At 39.8% G+C, this 25,576-nt stretch overlaps 1 protein-coding gene across 1 annotated transcript in view; it reads left to right on the top strand.

Moving 5' to 3' along the window:
- Positions 1–25,576, top strand: part of ARAP2 (ArfGAP with RhoGAP domain, ankyrin repeat and PH domain 2) — a 2,678,178-nt gene that overhangs the window by 2,611,570 nt on the left and 41,032 nt on the right. Inside the window, exon 31 of the mRNA XM_044062089.1 lies at positions 14,632–14,695. Coding sequence (XP_043918024.1) covers positions 14,632–14,695 — 64 coding nt within the window. The remainder of the gene's footprint in view (positions 1–14,631; positions 14,696–25,576) is intronic.

Genomic DNA, 25,576 nt, shown 5'->3' on the forward strand with positions numbered 1-25,576 from the left:
GCCAGTTTCACATGTTGAAATATCAAAACTATCTTCTTTCTCAATTGAAGTCTAAGGTAGATGCTCTGGCGGAAGGCATTGAGTGTAAAGAATTACAAGATTTAGTGCATGTTTCTGAACAGGTGGGTAAGCATTCTTTGCAATGTGGTTTTGATGCTGTACAGGCCTCGTCTAGGGTGGCTGCCACTGGGTCAGTTCTTCGCAGGCACGCCTGGCTGAGGGATCAGAATTTATCTGAACATGTTAAGACAAGGATTTTGGATGCTCCTTTACAGTCTGATGTGTTGTTTGGTTCACCTGTGGAGTCAGTCTTGAAGAAAATGGAGGACAAGGTTAAGTCTATGCAGACTGTTAAAGAGTTTTTGCAAGTTCAGCCTCCGAAGTTTAGTAGGAATTGGCCTGCTAAGGGGTGGACGTACCCTTCTTATGATTCACAGTCTAGGGGTAGATCTAGACGTGGTAGGGGCAGAGCTCAGAGCTCAGAGCTCCTTCAGACCTAGAACAGGAAGTTCTCCTGCACATTCTTCGGGTGAGGGCAGGGGCCAGTCCTTTCGTAAACAGGCCCAATGACCTACCTTTTCAGCTGCCAGATCCTTCTTGCATGGCAGCACCTTTGGGAGGAAGGTTGGCACTCTTCAAGGAAAATTGGAGTTTGATTACCCAAGACAGATGGGTATTAGATATCATACACCAAGGTTACAGGTTTTATTTCCATACCTTGCCTCCTTTCAAGGGCATGCCGGACGTTCCTCCTCAGCAAAGACTAGAGGCTCACAAACAAATTTCTCTGCTGCTCCAAATAGGGGCCATACAACCGGTCCCTCTGTCAGAAGTGGGCCTAGGATTTTATTCTCGCCTCTTCCTAGTACCAAAGAAGGGGAACACGTGGAGACCAATTCTGGATTTATCTATCCTCAACACTTATCTGGACATTCCCAAGTTCAAAATGTTGACGTTACAACAGCTTTTACCTCTGCTGGGCAAAGATCACTGGATGGTGACTCTGGATCTCCAGGAGGCTTACCTTCATGTTCCTATCAGGCTAAGTTGCAGGAAGTATCTGCGTTTTCGAGCTGGGACTTCTCATTATCAGTTCTCTGCATTGCCCTTTGGCTTATCTACTGCGCCCAGAGTGTTCACGAAGGTTCTGGCTCCAGTGATAGCTTTCTTCAGGCTAAGAGGAATACAGATCTATCCTTATTTGGACGATTGCCTGATTCTGGCCCAAGGAAAGGACGAACTTCTTCATCATTTACAATATGTGATAGCAGTGCTAAGATGCCTGGGGTATTCTGTGACCGAAATAAAGTCCAGTCTAGTACCCTCTCAGGACATGTGCTTTCTGGGTGTGAGACTGAATACAGCATCCCAGATGGCCTTTTTGACCCCGGACAAACAAAAGAATCTTTCTCTTTACTTCCATCAATTGTCTCATCAGTCCAGGCTGACTGCAAGGACAGTCCTTCAAGCCTTGGGGTTCATGGCATCTTGTATTCTGGTGCTTCCCAATGCCAAACTGCATATGAGGAAGCTACAATGGTATCTCAAAAATGTATGGACACAGCACTGCCAAGATTTGGACACTGTCATTCAGATAATACCTTGCATTCAAAAGGAATTTTTGTGGTGGGCTCAGGAATGTCACCTAAACAAGGGACTCTCTGTGACCCGGCCAGAGGCGAGTCAGATTCTAACGACAGATGCCTCAGACAAAGCTTGGGGAGCTCATCTAAATGGAAAGTGGGTACAAGACACGTGGCCTGCCAGACTTCAACATCTACATATCAACTTGAAGGAGATGTTAGCAGTCCAGTTTGCATTAATAGCTTTCAAGGATTTACTTCTTCCAGGACAGGTGTTGATTCTAACAGACAACACAACTGTCATGTGGTACATCAACAAGCAAGGGGGAACACATTCTTATCCTCTATGCAGACAAGCAATGATTTTGTGGGAGACGGCTATCAGTTTACAGCTAAATCTTCAGGCAAGGTTTCTGCCGGGAGCACAGAACTCCTTAGCAGATGTGTTGAGCAGACAAATTATGGATCCCCACGAGTGGAAATTGGATCCTCATGTATTTCAGAAATTGACAGTGTTTTGGGGAACTCCAGACATAGATCTGTTTGCTTCTCCACTAAACTACCAGTTGCCAAAGTTTTGCACAAAAAGGTTTCATCCCACAGCTTGGAAAGTGGATGCTCTCTCTTTCAATTGGAGCAATCTTCATGTGTATGCCTTTCCACCTCTGCCTCTCCTCCCAAAGGTACTCCTGAAGGTCAGACAGGACAAGCCAAAGATGATTTTGATAGCTCCAGATTGGCCTCGACAGCACTGGTACCCATTACTGAGAAGTCTGGTATGGGAGCCTCCATGGCCTTTGCCTTCGATTCCACACCTGCTGTCTCAGGAGAACAGTCATCTACTCAATGTAAAACTTCACTCTCTTCACCTAACAGCCTGGCATATTCTGTTTTAAACCCTGGAGGGTCTCAGCTTCCACAGCAGGTTTTGAATGTTATTTTGGAGGCCAGACGGCCTAGTACAAGGAAAGTGTACGCAGATAAATGGAAGAGATTTTTATTTTGGAGTACAGCAAAGGAATTTGATGTTTCTAAGCCTAATGTAAGTGTGGCTCTTCAGTATCTTACTGAGTTACTGGACAAAGGTTTGTCCTTCTCTTCTATTAAGGTTCATGCTGCAGCAATTTCTGCTCACTATGACTGTGACCCACCATTGTTTTCTCATCCTTTGTTTAAGCAATACCTTAGAGGGGCAAAGAATATAAGACCCCCACGTAGAGCTCCTACTCCTGCTTGGGATCTCAATTTTGTGTTGGAGAAACTCACTCTACAACCTTTTGAGCCTGCAGCTACTGCTGAGTTGAAATATTTATCATGGAAGACTGCTTTTTTGTTGGCCATTACCTCTGCGAGAAGGGTGTCTGAGTTACAGGCCCTTATGGCAGTTGAGCCTTTCTTAATTTTCCATAAGGATAGGGTGTCTTTGCGTACTAATCCTTCCTTTATGCCTAAAGTGGTTTCTAGTGTGGCTTTAAACCAAACTATTCATTTGCCTACTTTTTATGCAAACCCCCAAAATAAAGGGGAAAAGATTTTGCACACTTTGGATATACACAGGCAGTTGCGTTATTATTTGAGCAGAACTAAAGGGTTCCGGCAGTCTCAGCAGTTATTTGTTTCATTTGCTTTGGGTTCTCAGGGCAAGCCTGTATCAAAACAAACTATTTCTAAGTGGATTGGGTTTTGTATTGCTTTCTGTTACTCCCATCATGGTAAGGAGATTCCAGCTGGGATTAGGCCCCATTCCACTAGGGCTACTGCCACTTCTACAGCTTTTTTAAGGGGGGTGGCAACTAAAGATATTTTAGAGGCAGCTACTTGGAGTTCAGTGCATACTTTCTCTAAGCATTACCACCTTCCACTTTACTCTAAATCTAGGGCTGGGTTTGCCACTGCTATTTTACAGGGCATTTTGGCAGCTCCTACTGCTTTATAGTTTTGCCATCCTCCCTTACCTCTGCTTTGGGATTCTACCAAAGTGTAAGGACTGCAGCAATGTGAGATGAAGAACATAGTACAGTTTTGTACCTACCATAAATGTAGATGTTCGAAGATCCACATTGCTGCAGTCCAATTTACCCTCCCTCCTTCCCCTCTGTAGTTAGAGGCGGTTGTGTGGTTTGGGTTGTACATATTGTTTATTTGGTACATAGGGTTAGTACTAGGGTGGTTGGTTGTTTTTTGGTTTTGACCTTTCTTTTTAGGGTCTTCTGACATCTGGGGCAAGAAAAGACTGAGGATATGACGTCGGTCATGCGCATTTGTACCCTGACGTCCTGATGTCAGTCTTAAGCGCCTTGACCGACGTCAGCCTAATACTTTGATATTCGGGCCGACCGAGGACAGCGGACTACCTAAGTGTAAGGACTGCAGCAATGTGGATCTTCGAACATCTACATTTATGGTAGGTACAAAACTGTACTTTTTTGGCTTTTAAAAGGGCTGTTTTCACCTGTGTGTCTGTGATTTCTGGGACACTGCACTTTTCTGGTATTGCCCATGTTGGTGATGACCAGGTCCAATATGTTTTCACCTCTGGTAGGGGAGTTTACCAGCTGATCCAGGGAGTCTGAGTTGATGAATTCCAGGAAGCGCTGGGCCTGGGAATTTGTACTCGAGTAGTTTTCCCATTGAATGGTAGGGTAATTGAAATCTCCCAATATCAGGGTGTTTGGTAGGACCTTTATGTTTTCCAATGTCTCCAGAAAGGTGGAGTTGTGGTCCTGGGTCATGGAGGGTGATCTGTAGCAGGCCACAGTTTGCATTGCAGATTTGCCTGATGTTAGTTGCACATGGATGATCTCAGAGGTATCATGCTGCACCACTAACCTAGAGGTGTAGGTATCCTTGATGAATATGGATACACCCCCTCCTTTTGTGTTTCGGTCCGTGTTCTGTGGCCGAAACATGTGGTATGAGTTGTAGCCCGGTAGTGCTGGGATGCTCTTTGGAGCCTTGAACCAGGTTTCAGTTACTGCACAGATGTCAACATTCTCCATACTGAGGCATGCTTCGGGTGCGTGCATTTTGAGATTTAAACTCCTGGCGTTGAGTAGCATAAACCTCAGTTTTTTGTTAATTGTGCTGTTTAGGAGGTGGGTTTGACTTTTGAGCCTTGTCTAAAAAAGGCACTATGGGGGCAGCAAGAGCCTTGGCCAGTATTCGAAAGCCTAGGGGTGACAGGTGCAAGCTGTCTCTTGCGAAGCAGTGCGGCTTATCGAGTATGTCGGCCCAGGCTAACAGACACTGGATCCCCTTTCAATGACACCAGAAGCTTAGCCAATTGTTGAAATTGATCATTTTTTCTTTATACTGAGGTACCATTCTTGATGAGGGCAGGATGCTATTCAGAGTCAGGGTCATACCAGCCTGGGCTACATGATCAGAGAGCTCTTCCATGTCTCTTTTCATGTAGTCCAGGGAGGTACATCTCAGGTCATTCACACCAACATGAACAATGACAGAATCATATTTCTACTTGTTCTGTAGTGACTTGAGTGCTTGTGTTATGTGGCGGATTCTGGCTCCCGACAGGCAGCTGACAGTAACCTTCTGCATGTCCAGCCTAGTGAGTGGGACGTCGGTGTGCCTAACTGTAGAGTCACCTATTACTAGTGTGTTAGGTATGTTATTTCACCTTAAGGGCTGTGATTGTGCGGCACACTGATTTTGTGTTTTATGTGCTGTCTGGTTTGTGACAGGAAGTGCAGGTTGTTTGGTTGTCTGCTTTGGAGGTCCCTGATGCTTTTGCAGGTTTTTATTTAGAGCCTCTGAGTATGATTTTGTGTATTTATGTGTATTTTTTGCCAGTGCTGTTTTAGTAGGTCTGTGTGTGGCTGGAGTTGTGGTGCAAGTGTTAACCTTCTCCTCTTGACTGTCTGTTCCAGTCTTGGGTGGAGACAGCTTAGCTTCCAGTTTGGCTGTATAATTGCATCTCTCGCATATGTTAGTGTTTTGTGGTAGGAGGAGAGGGTTGTCTGTGTACATGAGGCAGTTGTAACATTGCCTCAGGACACCCAGATTCACCAGCTGGACTGGAGAGTGCACCTGAAGTTGCCTTTTGGTCATACCTGAATAGTAGGGTGAGCTGCTTAGTCGCTTGGTTGGCGAGGGGTGAATAAAGAGCCTTGCCCTGCTGGGCAATCAGTGTCAGGGTATATTAGTGCTTGCTATTAGGTCTGAACAAGTGCTGGGCTGTAAGATGCCTTTTGAGTGCTTAGGTTGAGAGTTAGACTAGTTTCATGGGAAAAACTGAAGAGGAGACTTAGTGGAGCCGGGAATAATTTAACCGTAGCTAACCAGCACTGCTCGGTGCGCAAAACCGTGCAAACGTGGTTTTTATAGTAGGAAAATGAGAGAGACAGAAATTAGCCCAAAATGGCCAATAAACTACTAACTTCTGGGCTGGAACCACTCCTCCAGGACAGATAGGTTGCTCAAAGCTCCCCTCTCTCACAGGTGAACAGAGAAACTTCCTTCTATCCAAGTAAGGTATGGGCAACTCAGAAACTAGTATTACAGCCCTGAATTCAGCACTAGCCTGAAAACTGGACTATACTAGCTTAGAAAGGCGGGAAACAAGGAATTGTTTTGTTTTTTATTTTGTTTTTTTAAAAGATAAGGCAAAAACAGTAAAAAATACACTTAAAACAGCTTTAAATGACTACAAATGATCAGAAAAGGCTATTGCACTTTAGTGTGTAGCCTACAACAGTTAAACAAATTATTTAAACAAAAACAACTTTTTAAAAGTGCAGGCAGTCAAATAAGTACAATATGTGAAAAAAACAAGCTTTTAAATCACAATAAATGCTGGAAAAATCTGTGTTTAGGTGGAAAACAGTTAAGTAGAGCAAGAAAGTATAGAAAACTGATACTTAATCACTCCAAAGTCTCTCTTCTAAGCTAGAAGGCTTGTACCAGTTTAAGGCTTTCTAGTGCTACCCAGTAGGTTAGTTACAGGAAAGATGGGAAACAAGTGCAAATGTGGTCTTTTAAACCAGAAAGTTGAAAGAGATGGACAAACTGTCCAAATGGTCAATGAACTACAATTTCTGGGCCAAGAACCACTCCTTTTGTGGTAGACAGGCTACCCAGTGCTTACCACTCCCACTGATAAGCTAGAAGGCTTTCCTTTGCGGGGCTCAGAAGCTTATCAACAGTCCAGAATACAGGATTACTGTATCTGGACTAGGCCAGTTACAGGAAAGGTGAGAAACAAGCGCAAGTGCGGCTTTTAAACCAGAATGTTGAAAGAGATGGAAAAAAACTGCCCAAACAGCCATTAGCTACAATTTCTGGGCCAGGAACCACTCCTCTTGTGGTAGATAGGCTACCTAATGCTTACCACTCCCACTGATAAGCTAGAAGGCTTCCCTCCAACACAGAAAGGCTTGGGGACTCAGAAGCTTACAAAGAGTCCTGGAATACAGCAAATCTGTACCTGGACTAGACTAGTTACAGGAAAGGCAGGGAACAAGTACAAATGTAGGCTTTTAAGCCAGCAAGTTGAAAGAGATGGAAAACTGCCCAAACGGCCAAATAAACTACAATTTCTGGGCCAAAACTCACTCTTCCCATGGAGGATAGGCTACCTATCTGACTGGAACAGAATCCCAGTCCATGTTAGGCAGAGCCCCTCACTGACCCTATTCAAGAGAAATCTTGACGAGTGGATGGGAGATCGTAGGTTTACCCCGGGGGTCATCTCTGTGTCACTGCTAGACAGAGGCACAGTAAACTAAACCCTAAAAGGGCATAGTATTCTCATCCTAAGGGGTGGTGAAAGCCACACACACTCTGGCTAGGCTTATAAATGCCCTAGGGCAGATAGCCTAGTACGAACCTATGAACCTATGAACCTAGTGCTTATCACTCCCACTGATAAGCTAGAAGGCTTTCCTCCAACACAGAAAGGCTTGGGGGCTCAGAAGCTTACTAACAATCTTGGACACAGCAACTCTGCAACTGGACTAGGCTAGTTATAGGAAAGGTGGGAAACAGGTACAAGTGCAGCTTTTAAACCAGAAAGTTGAAAGAGATGGAAAAAAAACTGCTCAAACAGCAAATAGCTACAATTTCTGGGCCACGGACCACTCCTCTTGTGGTAGATAGGCTACCTGATGCTTACCACTCCCACTGATAAGCTAGAAGGTTTCCCTCCAACACGGAAAGGCTTGGGGGACCCAGAAGCTTACAAAGAGTCCTAGATACATCAAATCTGTACCTGGACTAGACTAGTAACAGGAAAGGCAGGAAACAAGCGCAAACACAGGCTTTTAAATCAGGTTGAAAGAGATGGAAAAGCTTCCCAAACAGCCAATAAACTATAATTTCTGGGCCAGAAACCACTCCTCCTGTGGTAGATAGGTTACCTAATGCTTACCACTCCCACTGATAAGCTAGAAGGCTTATCTCCAACACAGAAGGGCTTGGGTGGCTCAGAACCTTACCAACAGTCTTGGATACAGCAAATCTGTACCTGGATTACACTAGTTAAAGGAAAGGCGGGGACCAAATGCAAAACGGGCTTTTAACCAGAAAGTAGAAAGAGATGGAAAAACTGCCCAAACGGCCAATGAACTCCAGTTTCAGGGCCAAAACCCACTCTTCCCATGGTAGATAGGCTAATAGTGCTTACCACTCCCACTGATAAGCTAGAAGGCTTCCCTCCAATGCAGAAAGGCTTGGGGGGCTCAGAAGCTTACCAAAAGTCCTGGGTACAGCAAGTCTGTATCTGGACTTGACTAGTTACAGGAAAGGCAGGAAACAAGCTTAGCATTTTTTTTTTTTTGTTACAGAAAAGCAGCTAAAACAGCAGTAAATACAATGAAAATTGTAGTGCTTGCCAGCACACTCGAGCGTGTAGCAACACTACGGCAAATACTGTTCAAATAAGTGCAATTAAATTAACAAATGACTAAAAAATAAGTGCAGAAGGTAGTAGATTAGAAGGCTACTAACAAGCAGTAATAAGTGCAGAGTAAAAGCGACTGAACAGATAACAGCACGCAGAAGAGTAACTAAAACAGTTACAGTAAGAGCAGATGAATAAGATATATATATATATATATATATATATATATATATATATATATATATATATATTTTTTTTTTTGGGGGGGTGGAAGGAACAGAGCAGGATTAAGAGGCTACAGGGGTTGTCCTTCCCAAATGCTCTCTTTGTGCACAGTAGGAGTGCCTGAAATCAGAATATGACCTCACTGCACTCAGTTGAGTGAGCAAATAAGATGGGCCCAGAAGGACTATCCAAATACAAATCTAAAGAGGGGCAGGCAGTTTCAAAGCCAAAAACATTAACACCAAAACAAGAACAGGGAGAGTGAGTGGGGAACTAACTGTAGAGAGACAGCCACAACTTCAGTTGAGTTAATATTCAGTGAAAAACACAAATAAATTAAATACAGTACTATATGCAAAAGAGCAGATAAAAGTGTACTTAAATTCACTTATAAGTCCAGCTGATTTCAGGTAAATGTTAGCCGGCCAAAGCTCTGATATTAAGCAGAGATAACTCAAAATGTACCACTTATATAAGGCAAGACAGGATGTCAAGTGATGAACTGAAACTACCCCCCACTTCTATCAATGGCTACACAGAAATTCTAAACAGTACTCTGTAGAGAGACAGCCACAACTTCAGTTAAGTTAATATTCAGTGAAAAACACAAGTTGTTGTTGTTGTTGTTGTGTCTTTCGGCTTTTCCCGGTTAGGGGTTGCCACAGCGGAACTCCGGTCCGCTAATGATTGGTAGTTGATTTTTACGTGCCGAGTTACCAGCCCTGACGCACAACCTTCAACGAAGGTATGCCCATTCACGCATGTCTCCACGCAGAAGGTGCTCTAGCTGAGAATCGAACCGGACAGCGTCTTACTGTGAGGCGACAATGCTACCGCAGCACCACCACCGTAACTTAAATACAGTACTATATGCAAAAGAGCAGATAAAAGTGTACTTAAATTCACTTATACATCCAGCTGATTTCAGGTAGATGTTAGACGGCCAAAGCTTACTGTGAATTCTTCCAGTTCCCATGTTATGATGATTGTATATATTTTTTGTGGTCATGGTGATTAGTGTAATGCATCGTGCATAAGGTTCTACCTTTCTTGAGCTTAAAGCTTCTTCATGGACAGGTGATGCCTACAGGTGCTTTCTTATCTTTCTGTATATAGAAGTAAGTGTGTGTGTAGTCACAGGATAAGGCTGCTGCTGCTGAGAGTTTCACTTCAGTATTCTGGATGTGTTCACTTGTCTTAAAGGCACTTATGATCTCGGCAGTAAGGGCTTGTATTTTCTGTGGACACCAGACAGGACATGTATTACTTGAAGTAGCAGTCGTGCTTTCCAGAGTTAGCTCATGAACAGCCTCCATTCCTATTTTAATGTAGGCTACTTTTTAAGTAAAAACAATTGTCTGAATAATCATATTATTGGCCAATTCAGTATGTATCCTGTGGAATATGTTCTTACAGCATTAGAAAATAGGGTATTACATCAAAGCCTGGACAGCAGAGAGCAGAATGAATTATTTTCTGGTGGAAAATTCTTTCCACACATTATATAAAGGAGAATGACCCGTGTTCCTTTCAGTACCATAACTTATTTTAAAATCACTTCATTTGGGGGAAAAGAAGACTCACTAGATCATTGATTCTGACATTGTGTTTGTCTATGTGCAATAAAATGACATGTATTGAATAGTTACTCAACAAATAATATGACTACCTGTAGGTAGATTGACTGGTTAAAGATAGATAGATTGAAGACCCACTCTGTGTAGGATAATGAGCTGAAACACTGGGCCACCAACAGCCATTAATCACTTTTCATGAAGCTTGAAGTTGAAGGTAAAGGGATTCACCTCCTACATTGAAAGAATGTGGGAGTTCGCTTCTGCAAAAGTAAATAAATAATTTCTCTGAATTCAAATATTTAGTAGACTACATTTTTGATTGGCCAGTCTTGACCTACTAGTCTTAAAGTATTGATCATTTACCAGTCCAGCACACAACATATGTTTTATATATGCATAGACATTTACATATGTTAATCAATGCAGTGAGGGAGAGAATCTTAAACATACACTTACTCTAAAACCCTGTGTACAACCAGTTCACACATTACCTCAAATAATAATGATGCCCATTTGCATGGTGCAACCATATAAGGATAAGAAGATTTATCATGTACATGGTTAGGGTTTGTGATGTATCACCTATGATGGTATGCAGAAGCTTATGAGTGTAGGTGGTATCCTTTCAGAATAGATATTCCCTTTATTTTTTTGGATGTCAGTGCTAGAGGTCTTTTCCCAGATATTTGCATCCCATAAGATTCAGTGTGTGAATTTGCTCAAATGGGGACAAAAGATGGTCATTTTTATCTTTCCTGAGATGCATCCAGGGCTGGCTTTAGGTGAACTGGAGCCATATGCAAAATGGCTCCATGGTACCTCCCTACTGCCAGGTCCACCCTGACCTCACACTATCCAGATTACTTTTTTCCTTTCTCTCTTACTCTAGTTTTTCATTCATTCAGCATCTGTTATCTAGTCAAGACTACACTCTGATAACTGTGGATGAAACAACTGCATTAAGACTGAGCCACAAGGTTTCTAAATGCTCTGAGATGCATATTAGACTTTTTCAAACAACCTTTTCACCCAAAGATTTTCTAAATAAAAAATATGATCAAAGAAAATAAATAATCTTACTGTTCATCGTTTTTCCCAGCATCCTTTCAACATATTCTAACTAAACAAGACTGCACTGTAATGACTGCGGTGGAAATAATGTTATTAAGCCATGAGGTTTCTAGATACTCTGAGATGCACTTTAGAGTTTTTTAAACAACCTTTTCATCCAATGATTGTTTGAACAAACATGATTACAGAAAGAAACTCAGTTTTATTCTTCAAATCTGCTGTTCCTGCATCCCTTAACACATCCTAACTGACCAATATTATCCTGTAATAATGAAATTAAGTAGGAGGCTGCTAGCCACCCAGAATTTATGGGGTTATAGAATGTTCCAAGATGTATTTTAAAACAAATTTTCTGACCTTTTGATTCAGTTACGGCCTGAGCAGAAGTGATGTGTATGGAAAAAGAAGTTCAATCTTACTTTATTTAAAGCTGACCAAACACCACTTCATAATAAACTTCAAGGCAAATGCTTGTTGAAGATGTGGGAATAGTAACAGCTCACTATCCTCCCACCTCAGAATAATCACTTTCTGTCTATCCGTTTTGGGATTAAATCTGGGATTGGGATTAAAATTAAGGTATAAATGTCCACAGTTGCATTTCAAGAAGTTGCTGCTGTCTTGTTTGTATACAGCATGCCTCTGAATCCCCTACACCAAAAAGGCAGCCACTTTGAGTACCCTTCTCATGTCAGATTGGAACTGATCTGAAAAAAAAAACAGAATGCAACATATTTCCAGTCAGACATACATAAACATGCTTATTTATGCTCCTCCAAAAGATAGCCACTTGTATATGAGCAGGAAGTATGATTGTGAGGAAAATGAAAAAAAAATTACAATAATATGTCCAATTTGTTACTGTTAGAGACTGTACCATGTTCCTATACAAGCTATAATGATATTTTGTGCACCAGTCTGAAGTGTATGAAGAAAGTTAAAAAATAATTACCACACTTTCCCCAGTCGAGGAATGTTAAAGAAATAATGACATCATCCCCAGCCCCCCCCACACACACACATATATACAGTGACTTTCTGTGTACCTCTGTGAGCAGTGCTGGTTTTGGACTAGGTGAGATTCATGGCAGAGGCAATTGCTAAACCCATGTCAAAATTCACATATACATGTCAAAATTCACTTATACAGCCTTGATATGTGAGGGCCAAATAAGTTCTGAAGGGCTGTGTGTTCTGTGATGAATTTATCCATTTTTTTGGAAGGATCACTAGTAAAGCCCAGCATGTCAGTAGCTTTCATCTAGCCAACCCCCAGTAATCAGTTATACGCCTTTCTGTGTTCAATTCAGATGTAAGATTCTGATAAAGATTCTGATAAAGAGGATGAGCACGTAATGTATTTCATCTCTGCTACAAACAAACAGTTGCCACTCATCAAAGTATTGCATGTCGCTTCACATAATGATATTAATCCTACAAAAACAAAATAATAATAACAATGATAATAATAACTAAGCAGCAGAAGACAGATAGCCATTTTCCTTTAAAAAAGACAGTGATTTTATTTACACCTGTTCAGTGTTTAAAAATCAGGTGTCTTGTTATGTGATCCATCTTACAAATGCACACTAGTCCTGCTAAGCCATAAAGTTACCTCTGAAGATGGTGGTGGTCCTATGTACTACAATGTGACCATCCAGCAGGTTGTAATTTTGGTTGATAGTACAACTACAGCTATCTGTAAGGTAGTTTCTCAGGGCATTCCTATGTTATTCCTAGTTGTGAGACCCATTACTCCTGCCTGGGACATTACTGGCATATGTGGCATGTGACTCTGCTGTGTGGTCAGTCTGGGCTCTGCATGAATGTACTGTACTCTATTTATGTGGCTGTGCCTTACCTCACATTAGGTTGCACCTTTCTGTTGGCATTATTTGCCCTGATGCTGTTTTGATTGACATCTGCCTTGAGTGCACTGAGTGTCTTTTGCCAGTTATAAGTGATCCGGATCATGGTGTTCAGCCAGCAATCTGTCTGGGGTGTGTGCTACCACAGACTGCGGTTGTACTGACTTAATAATGGCCTGCTGCAAATGGTGGCTGCCTTGTTGCTTGTTGGTATTTCTTTTCCTGCTGCCTGTGATTTTTGGTTGCCATTTTGGATTCTGGATTGTATGCCTTTGGACACAAGAGATTGTCTTTTGCACTAGTTATTTCAGAAGCTTGTCTTTCAGTGTGTTTTCAGTGCTGGCTCCCCACTTGGTATCACCTATAGCTTCTCATTGTACTTCTTTTGCTGTCTGATGATGGGAACATTTGTGGTCTGTCTTCAGTGTGACTTACTGGGTGTTAGAACCTTTGGCTGATTCAGTGCAAGACATTATTATTTTATGTTCTTTGTGCTTATGATATACATTTTTGTGTTATTTTAGAAAATGCATTTTGTCACTTGTTTGCAATCATTTGTCACACCACAGTTAGGTAAATTATTTTGCTTTTTCTCAGCCCATGACTACTTTAACACTTTCTGTTTTACAATTAAATTGCTTGCTATATGCACAACTCTTCACATTGCTTCCTGGATCATTTTCAGAACTAAGTTTAATTTTTACATCTTTTTTTATCTTTTGGCATTGCCCATTTTGCTGAATAGCTCATTTGGCGCAGTGTATCTTGGCAACATAGTAGTGTACGTATTTGATGTTCAGAACACAGTACGTAAACTGCGTTTCATTCACAAGGCATATGTTTCCGGACTTTCCCTTTGATTACATAACTAGATTGATTGCTTTTCTATCTTTGCTTTAACATGTCACATTTTTTTTGTATTATTTGTAAACAGTCACCCAAAGAAATGAATATTTGTCTTCCTATAGAAATGTTGGCATTCTCAATGCTGAATATCAGTTCTGAGAATTTGTGTATCCCACCTCCTAACCTATTCCACAATTAATGCATACCAACTCCAAGATGATTACATCTTGAAGAAAAAGGAATATTTCAAAAAATGGCAATCTTGGCCTTCGTTTACACATTTCTGTCCATTCAGTCTCCATATGATGAACCTCAGCATTCTGAGTCCCAACAATTCAAACTGTTACGTAATAAAGCTTCCCGGTTTGTTTACTTGAGCAGTTATGCATGTGAGGCATTAAGGTATACTCAGAGTCTTTTTGTCATATATTTTGTAAATAATAAGAAAAAAATGACAGAAAGTAATCACAGAATAAGTTGCACACTGCATAATTAAAACTGAAATAGTACTTAAGAGAATTATCTGCAAGTTTAATTGTTGCGAGCATAAGTCATTAATGCAGTATATTAACATTGTTTTAATCATAAATTGTCTTTTTACCTAGGCACATGTGCTGTGATGGACCAGACACACAAAAGGAATGGATGGCCAGTTTACTGGTTGCACAGGTAATGCTTGGGATATACCTTTTCCAAAACAGCACTGAAAGGGCAACAATTTGGGTGGCTGCACTTTGAAATTAGTGTTAGTATGCATACATTAAATAAAGAAAGGAAGAAAGAAAACATACAAAATAACATTTATTTTGTACTTTATCCTTAAAATAAGCTTTAGGATTTAAAGCTGCACACATGGGTATACTTGCCTGTATCTCTCAACCTGTCAGATATTAGTATTAGAAAAGCTAACAATAGAAGTACTTCATTTTTTTAAATATAGTATGGATTGATAAGAAAAACAAGGAAGCAGGCGGAATGACACCCAGTAGATCGATATCAGAATGTCGAAGTCACTGATGTCAGCACTTTCTGTGCATGGATTACCCTGACACGGACTAAACCAATGGCAAATATTTTTGCAGGAGGGGCAGGTCCCCACTGCACATCCCATCCCCCTGGTAATTATAGATACTAACTCCCAGATCACACAATTCCTAGGGAAAGGAAGTATTCCCCTAGTCGAGGATTGTCGATATCACACACCTGTCGACCACCTGTCTCTGTCATTCAAATGGTGTCTTTCTACTGGGGGTTTGAGCACTTGCCACTCACTCACATGCTGGACATGTGATATGTATACACACATACACACACACACACACACACACACACACACACACACATATATGAGTGTGTGTGTGTGTGTGTGTGTGTGTGTGTGTGTGTGTGTGTGTGTGTGTGTGTGTGTGTGTGTGTGTGTTTGTAGGTCTATATCTAGCTCTCTATCATATATATATATATATATATATATATATATATATATATATATGGGTCCCTATCAGATTACAGAAGTTTCAATACTTTGAACATCATACGGCCAAGACCATATGATCGAAGTTTTGAAACTTCGAGCATTTTGAATGGAGATCACAGTACAGCATGGAACAGGAAATTTACATTTTTCCTTACTGTAGTGCAATCTTGGAGTTGGTATATTTAATTAGCATGGTGTATGGGGAGTGCAGGTGGCTTGCCCCCATGCAGAAACATAAAAAAAACAAATTAGTTTTTTTATTATTTTAGTTTCTAAGTTTCAAAACTTTGATCATGTGGTCTCGGCTGTGTAATGTTCGAAGCTTTGAAGTTTTGAAACTTTGGTAATCTAATAGGAATCCAGACATACATGCGCACACACACACACACACACACACACACACACACACACACACACTCACACGTATATATATATATATATATATACATATATACATATGTGTGTGTATATATATATATATATATATATATATATATATATATATATATATATATATATATATTTCTTATTATTTATTTATTTTATTTTACATTTGTTGACTGGGATAGTCCAACTGGATACATGTCCATTTTCAGCAGAGGCCCGGGGTGAAAATCTCCAAGGTCAGCAGCTTAGATTAAAAAATACAGTATTTACAGTAGTTAACATATCTAAGCAAGCAGTTAAGTTTAAGATACAATATTTACAGAGGTTACGTACCTAAGCAAATTATAGAAGTTCCAGGGTTAAAGACAATCCTGAGAGTAGGTAATCATTAAGTAACACAGGTCAGCTGAAAATACTGTTACTAACTCACACAGTAAGTTACAGATGCAATATTTACAGTGGTTACATACCTAAACATGATTAGAGTTAAACTTAGTAGAGGTCAGGATAGTGTCACAGGTAGGCTAAAATTGCTGTTTTTATCTCATTGTCAAGGAGAGTTAGTCAGGTTTGCTACATTGACATAGCCAGTTTAGTGTCAGATGTTTGAGTCTAGTCTTGAATTGACTCAGGGAGTTGAGCAAAGTAATTTTGATTGGGAGAAAGTTCCATGATCTACCTACAGAGTTTGCGATGAGAGAGTCACCGGCGGAGGTATTAGTTTTGATAGTCTGGACTAGTAATTTATTAGAGGATCGAAGGGGTGATAATATTTTTAAGAGCAGGAGTATTATCTGGATTGTAAAGTACCTTATGGGCAGTAATCATAAGGTTATACCGGATCAAGCTGGGTAATTCTAGCCACCCAAGCTAGTTTAGGTTAACACAATGATGAGTCTTATAAGGCAGGCCAGTGGCAAATCTGGCAATATGGTTATAGCATATAGAGAGTTTGTTAAGGACAGATTTGTTTAGATTGGAGAGTAATGGGGATGCATACAGAAGAGCTGAAAATAAGTGAGAGTGAGCTATGGCAAATCTAGCAGGAGGGGTTAAGAAGGCTTTTATCCTGTAAAGTAAGCCTAGTTTTTTATTGATGGTCTTAATGGATTGATTAACATGTAGGTTGAATTTAAGATTATTATCGATGATAACACCTAACAGTTTTGTAGAAGAGTCTGGGGAGATTATTGTGCCATTATTAGATTTAACAGTAAAAGTGAATGCAGTAGACCTGTATGTTGGTGAGAAAAGTGACAGTTTAGTATTTTTGGGATTTAGGATCAGACGACAACCAGAAAGCCAGTTTTCAATTGTGTTGAAGGTGGTTTGTGTAGCTGACCACAGCTCATTTGGAGATGTGGCTGAGCATATCAGGGTGGAGTTGTCAGCGTATTGGACACAGCTGACTTTAGGGATAGCAGTATAGAGGTCATTAGTGAAGATGGAGAATAGAAGGGGCCCTAGTATGGATCCCTGGGATGCACCTAGTGTGTTGGGTAGGAGTTTAGAAAGTTTATTTTGCCAAAGGACAGCCTGCTGTCTCTCATTCAGATAAGATCGGAACCATTGAATGGCTGTAGTGTCTAGGCAGAAAGTTTTCAGGGTGTGGATTAGTAGTTGGTGATCCACCATATCAAATGCTTTGTTGAGATCCAAGAAGAGGGCAGAGGATATGTTATTGCGATTATGGTTTATGGTATTGCAGAAGGCTAGAAAGGCTAAAGTAGTGCTGTGGTGAGGTCGGAAGCTGTGCTGGGAGTCTGCCATGAGGTTATTTTGAGTTAGGTGATGCATCAGTTGTCTATGAATACATTTTTCCTTAATTTTTTACAAGTGGGGATAGTATTGCTTTTGGCCTATAACTAGATAACTCAGTAGAGCTACTTCCTTGTGAAGTGGGATTACAAAGGATATTTTCCAAATAGAAGGGATTTTGGCCTCTGCTATTGTTCGATTGATTAGTATCGAGATGTTGATATGTATGTATGTATGTGTATGTGTATATATATATATATATATATATATATATATATATATATATATATATATCTATATACACACATATATAGATATATATATACACAGACACACACACACACACACATATACATATATATATATATATATATATATATATATATATATGGGTCTATTTCATTTGACCTAAAACTGATATGACCGACACCCAATTGATCTAAATTTCATTTGACTGACAATTCATTTGACTGACTCCCATTTCACCGACATTTAAGACATAAACTTTTTGTGGGCTTTCCTTCACCTGTGACTTGCTTGTGATAAAAATAATTACTGTAATTTACAGTGCTAACTGTTAGATTTCTGATAGTCATGTAGAAATTAGTGTTGTAGTGTTTCTAAATGTGGGTTTGTCTCTTTACATTTTTATGGGAAGTATCTAAAGTAATTTGGCGAATGTTTTGTGCATTCCCAGCAGTAGTGGCACTGTGTAGAGTACTGTAAGGCGAGTTAAAGGAATATGCCCTTTTTCCCACTGTAGTGCGATCCTGGCATTAGTATATATAATTGGGGGGTGGGGTCCGTAGCCCCAGCCTAGTTTAGTTGTACATTGCACCGTTTCTGTTAAGGGGGTAAGTAAGTAGTTTTTAAGTTCTGGAAAGGGTTAATTATTGGTGTTCTAAGTGTGCTTGTCTGTGGGTTAAGATTTAGTATGATGAAATTCACCATTGTAAGCTGTCAATTGAATGGGAGTCAGTCTAATGAGTTGTCAGTCAAATGAAAGTTAGGTCAATTGGGTGTCGGTCAAGTCAAATGAGTTTTAGGTCAATTGAAGTAAACACACATTATATATATACATATATATATATATATATATATATATATATATATATATATATATATATATATAAAGAGAGAGAGAGAGATGGGCATGTACAGACACACACACATGCACAAGCACACGTGAGAGTGATAGAAATGACAGATGATTAATATTTGCATCTCTCACAGATACTTTGTGACAAAGTAAGTAATAGTTCATTTTCTGTGAGCATCAGTTGCTACATTGCTTTGGTGTATACCAAGTGTGGCTTTTAGCTGAGGGAAGAAAAGCTGCCTGACCTTCCGTTTATCCCAAGAGGTTAGAAATATGGGATGCAAGACTGTTGGATGCGTTACTTGATCTTCTTTCCGTATTTGCATATAAAACTGGGTTATACATTTTCTATATTGGCATTGATGGGAAATGAAAATGCTTTGTTTGTGACTGTTGGACAAAGGTGTTAAAAAATGTTTTTAATGGAGCCAAACATGTTCTATTGCCACTGAGTACATAGTACTGAACCACTGACACTGAATATGTACCACTGGCAGTTGTATTGCTGCTCATGTATTGCATTTTTCTTCTTGTCTATTTCATTGGTTCAGTACATTTCAAAGGTAGTTACTAGGCATGCAGTTTAGGAGACCATTAAGGAACCTAGCTCAAATACCCAATTACCTCAAGCACTGTCAGTGACTTACTCACGGTCACATAGTAGGCAAATGAAGATGGATAGATTCAAACCAAGTACTCTTGGCACATGAAGCACCTCATTAACAAGTCAGAGCTTTAGTACACTGCTCTGACTGCTAACACATTTGTTAAAAGTGTCTTTCTGTTACTCATGATACAAAGCTGTATCATATTTATGTTATAATAAAGTTTTGTAAACTGTCTTGAAAAGATCATAACTCTTACATAAACTGTAGAACATTTGCTGTGCAGAGTCTGTAAGGAAAATTAGTCTCATTTGGACATTTCCTGTTAACAAAGGTAAGCAAGTTATTACATTTTTAATTATGTTAAATTATAAGAAGACATTTTGTGCCAGAAGCTTCTGCCTGCACTGTCTACTGCTGGGTGTGGCACACATATGTATTGTATATTTTATCTAGTACAGAGCAAATTAATTCATCTGAAGCAAATAAAAGTGAATAAAATGAACTAGAGTAACAAACAAGTCTTTTTAGAATTTGCATACATTTGAAAAGATAATATGCTGCAGTTAGCAAATGAATCATTTAGTTTTTTTTTTTTTTTTGTTTGTTTTTTTTTTTTAAATCCACGAGAGATAAACTCAAAGTTATGCTGCTTATTGTTAGGAGTCTAAATTGGAAACTGTACTTAGTGAAAGCACTCCTTACCTTGGAAGATGCCGATGCCTGTGCAGTCACAGAGACAAGGTTCAAGGCCACAGAGAGCATCCCTGCCATGCAAGGATAAAAAAGCCAAAAATAATGGGTGGACAAAGGCCCCGCAATAGGGACAAATTGTAAATATTGATCTTATAAACCTAGAAACTTGCTAGAATAAAATTTCTTGTGTTACCATGCATTTTTATGAAGGAAATGAAGTGTGAAACTCAAATGCTTGTTATTATTTAGTGATTTCAGTCCTCACTGATATGCCACAAAAATTCAGTAAATCACAAATTTTATGTGGAACAGACCAAATGTTTGAGGTAAAAATCTGGACAGTAGAAAGGTATACTAAAGACCTGTAAGCCTTACCAGTCTTATCTGCAAGGCTTTGGAAAGAGTCATCATAGACCGTATCAACAAAGTCACAGGTGACCTTCAGACTCTTGACCCATCCAATTTGGCTTTGTTAAGGGTAGAGCATGCGTATTCAACCTGGTGGACTTCTTTGAGAATGTCACCAAAGACCTGGATGAAAACAAACAGTACATACAGCCTGTCTTGACTTAGCCAAGGCTTTTGACACAGGCCCCAACTCAGGCATCATTGAGAAACTCACCCAGCTTGGAATTAACCCATACGTCATTAGATGGGTTGCCAACTGGCTCACTGCAGAACACATACAGTCAAAATTGGGGATTCCACCTCTACCAGCAGTCCTGTTACCAGTGGTGTTCCCAAGTATCTGTGCTAGACCCCTACTGTTTGGAATCTATTTCTAAGAAGTCCAGTAAAAATATATGGCTTGTGGCTTACCAAGTTCGCCAATGACTGCAAACTTTGTGCGATCATTGAGTCTCCCAGTGATGTTGACATATTACAAAAAGGGCTTAGACAGACAGATGATTGATGCCAAAGCCACGAACTTAAACTTAATGCAAAATAACATGTTATCCCTTTTGGCAAAGATGAAGTTCCTGCAAATTGCAATATTAACAATACCTCCCTTAGCTGAAACCCTGTGGTGAGAAATTTGGGAACACAGGTTGATAGTAACTTTAACTTTGATCACCATCTGTCGATAATGGAAATGAAGACCTTCTACACTGCACGTCTCATAACTAAGGGCATCACATCCAGAGCTAAGGATATTATAACTCCTCTGTACTCATCCCTCATCAGATCATACATGAGTACAACACTCCCTTTTGTATGTACCTCACCAGACACCTGCAGCAGCTGGAGAGACCTCAGAGGTTTCTCACCAAGAAAATTCAGGGCTTTCAACACATGAGCTACATGGACAGACTGAAGGCCTTGTTACTGTACTGTGTATCTTGTGCCTGGCCTACAGAGCAGTCTCGGACCCTGACCTAATGGAAATGATGCATATCCACAAGTCAAATGGGACAGGATTCACTCACTCTAGGGATCTTAACCTAGCCTGTGGCATCAACAGGAGATGCTGGAGAGGTATATGTCTCCTAGAGATTGCCACTTCTCTGGAACAAACTCCTAATTCACATAAAACAGAGCTCCTCAATCGTCCTAGTCAAGCATAACTTAGACAACTCGATGGGAGACTGTAAATTTACCTCAGTGGTGTCACCTGTGTCCTTCTTGGATAAGGGCAGTTAGTGCTGATCATAGACCCTCGCTGCAAATATAGACCATACAACTTGGTTACTAAGGGAGCAAAGGTATAACATGGCTAGGCTTATAAAGGCCCTAGGGCTAATAGCCTAGTAATCTCATATGAACCTGTGAACCTATAATCTGTAAAACTAGCTAGGTGCAAGTGACAGTATCCAGAGCAAAGCACTCTCTGGTTAACTAACCTGCTTAAAATGACAGTTTACAAGTAAATGGTGTGACACACACACACACAGCTACATAATGAATCTCTTAAGCACGTCATAGCCTCGCCTCTGTAAGGTAAACTGTCAGACACTATGCAACATCAATAACTTATTTTATATGTATCATTTTGTCTAGATAACTCATATATTACTTCTCAAAGAAATATTATTTTCCTGTGGCTTTTATTTGTTTGCAAGCTTCAGAGGTCTGAATCTTGATTGCATTCTAAACAAGTTTTAATAGCTAAGGATGTTTAGTTTCCTGTTTCTCATCTGAAATGGGTTCTGCTGTGTACTTTATAAAATACAGTTTATTTGAATGTAGTTAATAGATTTTATTCTTCAAAAATAGATAAAGTCCTATAGAGAATTTCATTATACACTGTGTTAAATGGTATTCTAATGAACAGCAAACATTTTGTTTCCCTAATTGACTATAACTTTAGCTACTAAGTTGTACCAGTTAGAAATAAAAGACCAAAAGTAAAGATGGGAAAAGAGAACACTGTTCAAGCTGGAACACTCAAGAAGGCTGACTCCCTCCCGTTATTAACCACAGGAATGTTTGTTACCTTTCAATTAGTCTTTACTAAACTTCTCGGGTAAACATATAACAACATGCAGAAACAACTTGATTTAGCTGGTTTCATAATGAAACAGTGTGTGTCACTAAGCTGGGGTTTACAGTTATAAATTAGTCATCCAAGGCTCACAATGCAGTCATACAATTCTGCAAATTAAAACACTGGACAACATTCATTTAACAACCTCCCATCTCAAAATATACTAACAGAGTGTATAAGCTCAGAAAAAAAGAAAGAGAGAGAATTGCTTTTTTTTTCACCTTTTCTCTTTGCACCATGTCACCCAACCTAAGCGTCAGTATTAAACAGAATCTGAGACTTTTGACAAAATAACAGCTGAGGCAGTGAACCATCAACACTCTAAGACTTGAATACATGAACAGAGCCTCAAGTGTTGACTAAGTATTACATGATAAATTAAAAATGCTCTGGTTTAGCAGTGTAACATACCTGTTTCATAACTTGGGAAACCTTCAGGGAGATCACACCACAGCTCAGGGTGGGGTTGAGGCTTGGGATCCCGGAAATATAATCCATGATCTGGACTATGGGCTCCACCCCCATCAGAGTAACCAGGCATTTTTTAATTACATACAACTTTTCTGCATTAACTATCTTCCCAGTATAAGTTAGTCTGTGCCCACAATTAAAGACGCATATGCTACTCTCCAATGTAGTCTTCTGATACTTTAAAAACAATGCCTAACAAAATGGTTCTGTGATTTTAGAATGCTAACATGTCAAGCTGGTCATCCTCAGTCTTGAAGGACATTTTTTTGATCATCAGTTTTCAGGTTTGGGTTGAGGTGGTGCCATTCTGGGGTATACCCTGCTCACCAGTTCAGGTAGCTATGGCTTTGCCTGTGATAACAAAAACAGTGAGCAGTATCTTTTGAACTGATACCAGTTGGTATGCATCACATTTCATCATTCTGCACTTGGCTGGGTTTGCTGTTTTATTCCATCCAGAGATCATAGCAGCAGGAGATTTAATAACAGTGGTGGATGTCAAGTGGGTAACATTTGTGACAGTGTGAAGGGCAGTAGGAGGTGCTAAACAATGCATCTGTTAGAATCCTTTGATACAGAAGTTAAAGTAGAGAACGAAACATTTGAAAATGTGGTAGCCAAGGCTGATACATAATTTTCTTCTGGTAGCCAAGAGTAAGACTGATGCATAATTTTCTTGTAAGTATGTTTATTAATGGTGTATACAAACACCAAAATTTAGGAAACTGGCCACAGAATGGAGAAAAAAGTGGAACAGTGCTATGTATGGCATGAGATTTACAAGAAAAATTGTTTTGCGTAGTATGCGATTTGAAAATAGAGTTGCATCTCATAGCCCACAGTTTGAAACAGATGGACAGCCCTGAATACATAAGTAACTTTAACACAAGGGCTTTTAGAGACAAAAAAGTGCTCTTGTTCTGATTATCTGTATAATAAGCTGGATAAAGTCTGAAAACGTCAAACTACTGCCACTGTAAGCCATTAATGAGATTTAAGCTATGGTTTCCCTGAAGAGATACTTGACTGACACAGGAATTTGTTTGCTTATTCTGCTCTAGTGAAAAGTTGATTATTTTTGGTTGTGGGTATGATAACTGTTTAAATATAAACCAAATTTTGAGGGATATGCCTTAGAGATTAATGTAGCTCTTCAAGTTTAATATTGCCATGGATGCAGCACTGGTCATTTTATACATTTTTTATAAGGTCTTATGATACTTTTTCCTGTGGTCACAAGAATTCAGTGCTGTGGCCCCCATAGGACTTTATCTGGCCTGGTGTGCTACCAGTAAGCTTTTAGTTGTAGTCATATATCACCACAACCAGAAGATGTAACTACTCAATCCCCTTTAAAAAACTCTGCAGTTTCATATACAATCAAGGATGAAACCTATGAGAAGTTATATTTACATTTGCACTCTCTCTGTAACTTCTGATAATATACATTAACATGATTTCTTTCTGTCAGTGGTAACAGATACATACGTTTTATTTTATTTGTTTTACTTCATTCAGCTGGTATGCCACTTTACAGAACAAAAATGTCCTCCACAACACCTAAGGTTATGAATAACGTTTCTTCTCCGTTTTTTTCTTCTTGTATTTACTGTGCATAGTGAATTAAATGGTCTTTTGCTTGTTTGGTATATATAGTAGAAACTGCGCCCAGACATTTAACTTAATGTATGCATTAGTCTTTTTTTCCATCAGAAGGTTTAGTAACTACAGTACTTTTAATGTCATATCAGAAATTTATCTTTTAAAATCAAGAAGGGCGTTTAAAACATATGCAGCTGAAAATTTTAGAACAATATTAAACCAAAAAAAAAAAAAGAGAGAGAGAGAAAGAGAAGTTGAGAAACCTATGACTTTTACTAACACATACGTTTATGTTTTAAGGAAAGCTTTTACATTTTCAGTGAACAGATTTCTGATAGTACTTAGAAACCCTTTTTCCTAACAGCAAACATTGGTTGCACTAAAGTGAAAGATAATGTGGTCAGCAGCAATACCAAAAAGCACCGATTTTAAAAATAGAGTTTGTGAAACAATGCAGCCTGCTTTCACTTAGTGCCACACTCATTGCAACCCCTCAGTACCACACTCATTGCAACCGCTCACCCCATGTCAGTAGGACTCTACAATGCAGAAGCACCTTTACTACATTCCATTCCATTTTGCACACACAGTGCAGAAAGTGTAGCTCTGTGCTCATGTTGCACCCAGTGCCTACCACCAATACAGCTCAACACCCCCACAACCAAAAAAAACAAAAGGTCTCCAACTTTTACTGTAGGAAGCCAGTTAGTAGGGGTCTTTCTGATTAGACTGAAACATCACAATATCGAATCCCACAAGACCGAGACTAAATTACCGAAATCTCACATGAATGAACACCCGGAACACAGATGAACAACTCCGGCTAAGTAACCACTTGTCCTTCATGGTGAACATTGCCGTTTCCCCACTGTAATGCGATCTTGGAGTTGGTATATTTAGTTAGAGGGGGTACCCCCACATAGGGGCATGTGGGGGTGAAGTCCACCACATGGGTGGATTTAATTTGCTTTGA

The sequence above is a fragment of the Protopterus annectens genome, chromosome 2.part1, assembly GCF_019279795.1.
Source record: "Protopterus annectens isolate FY-2018-M chromosome 2.part1, PAN1.0, whole genome shotgun sequence".
Taxonomy (NCBI): Eukaryota; Metazoa; Chordata; order Ceratodontiformes; family Protopteridae; genus Protopterus; species Protopterus annectens.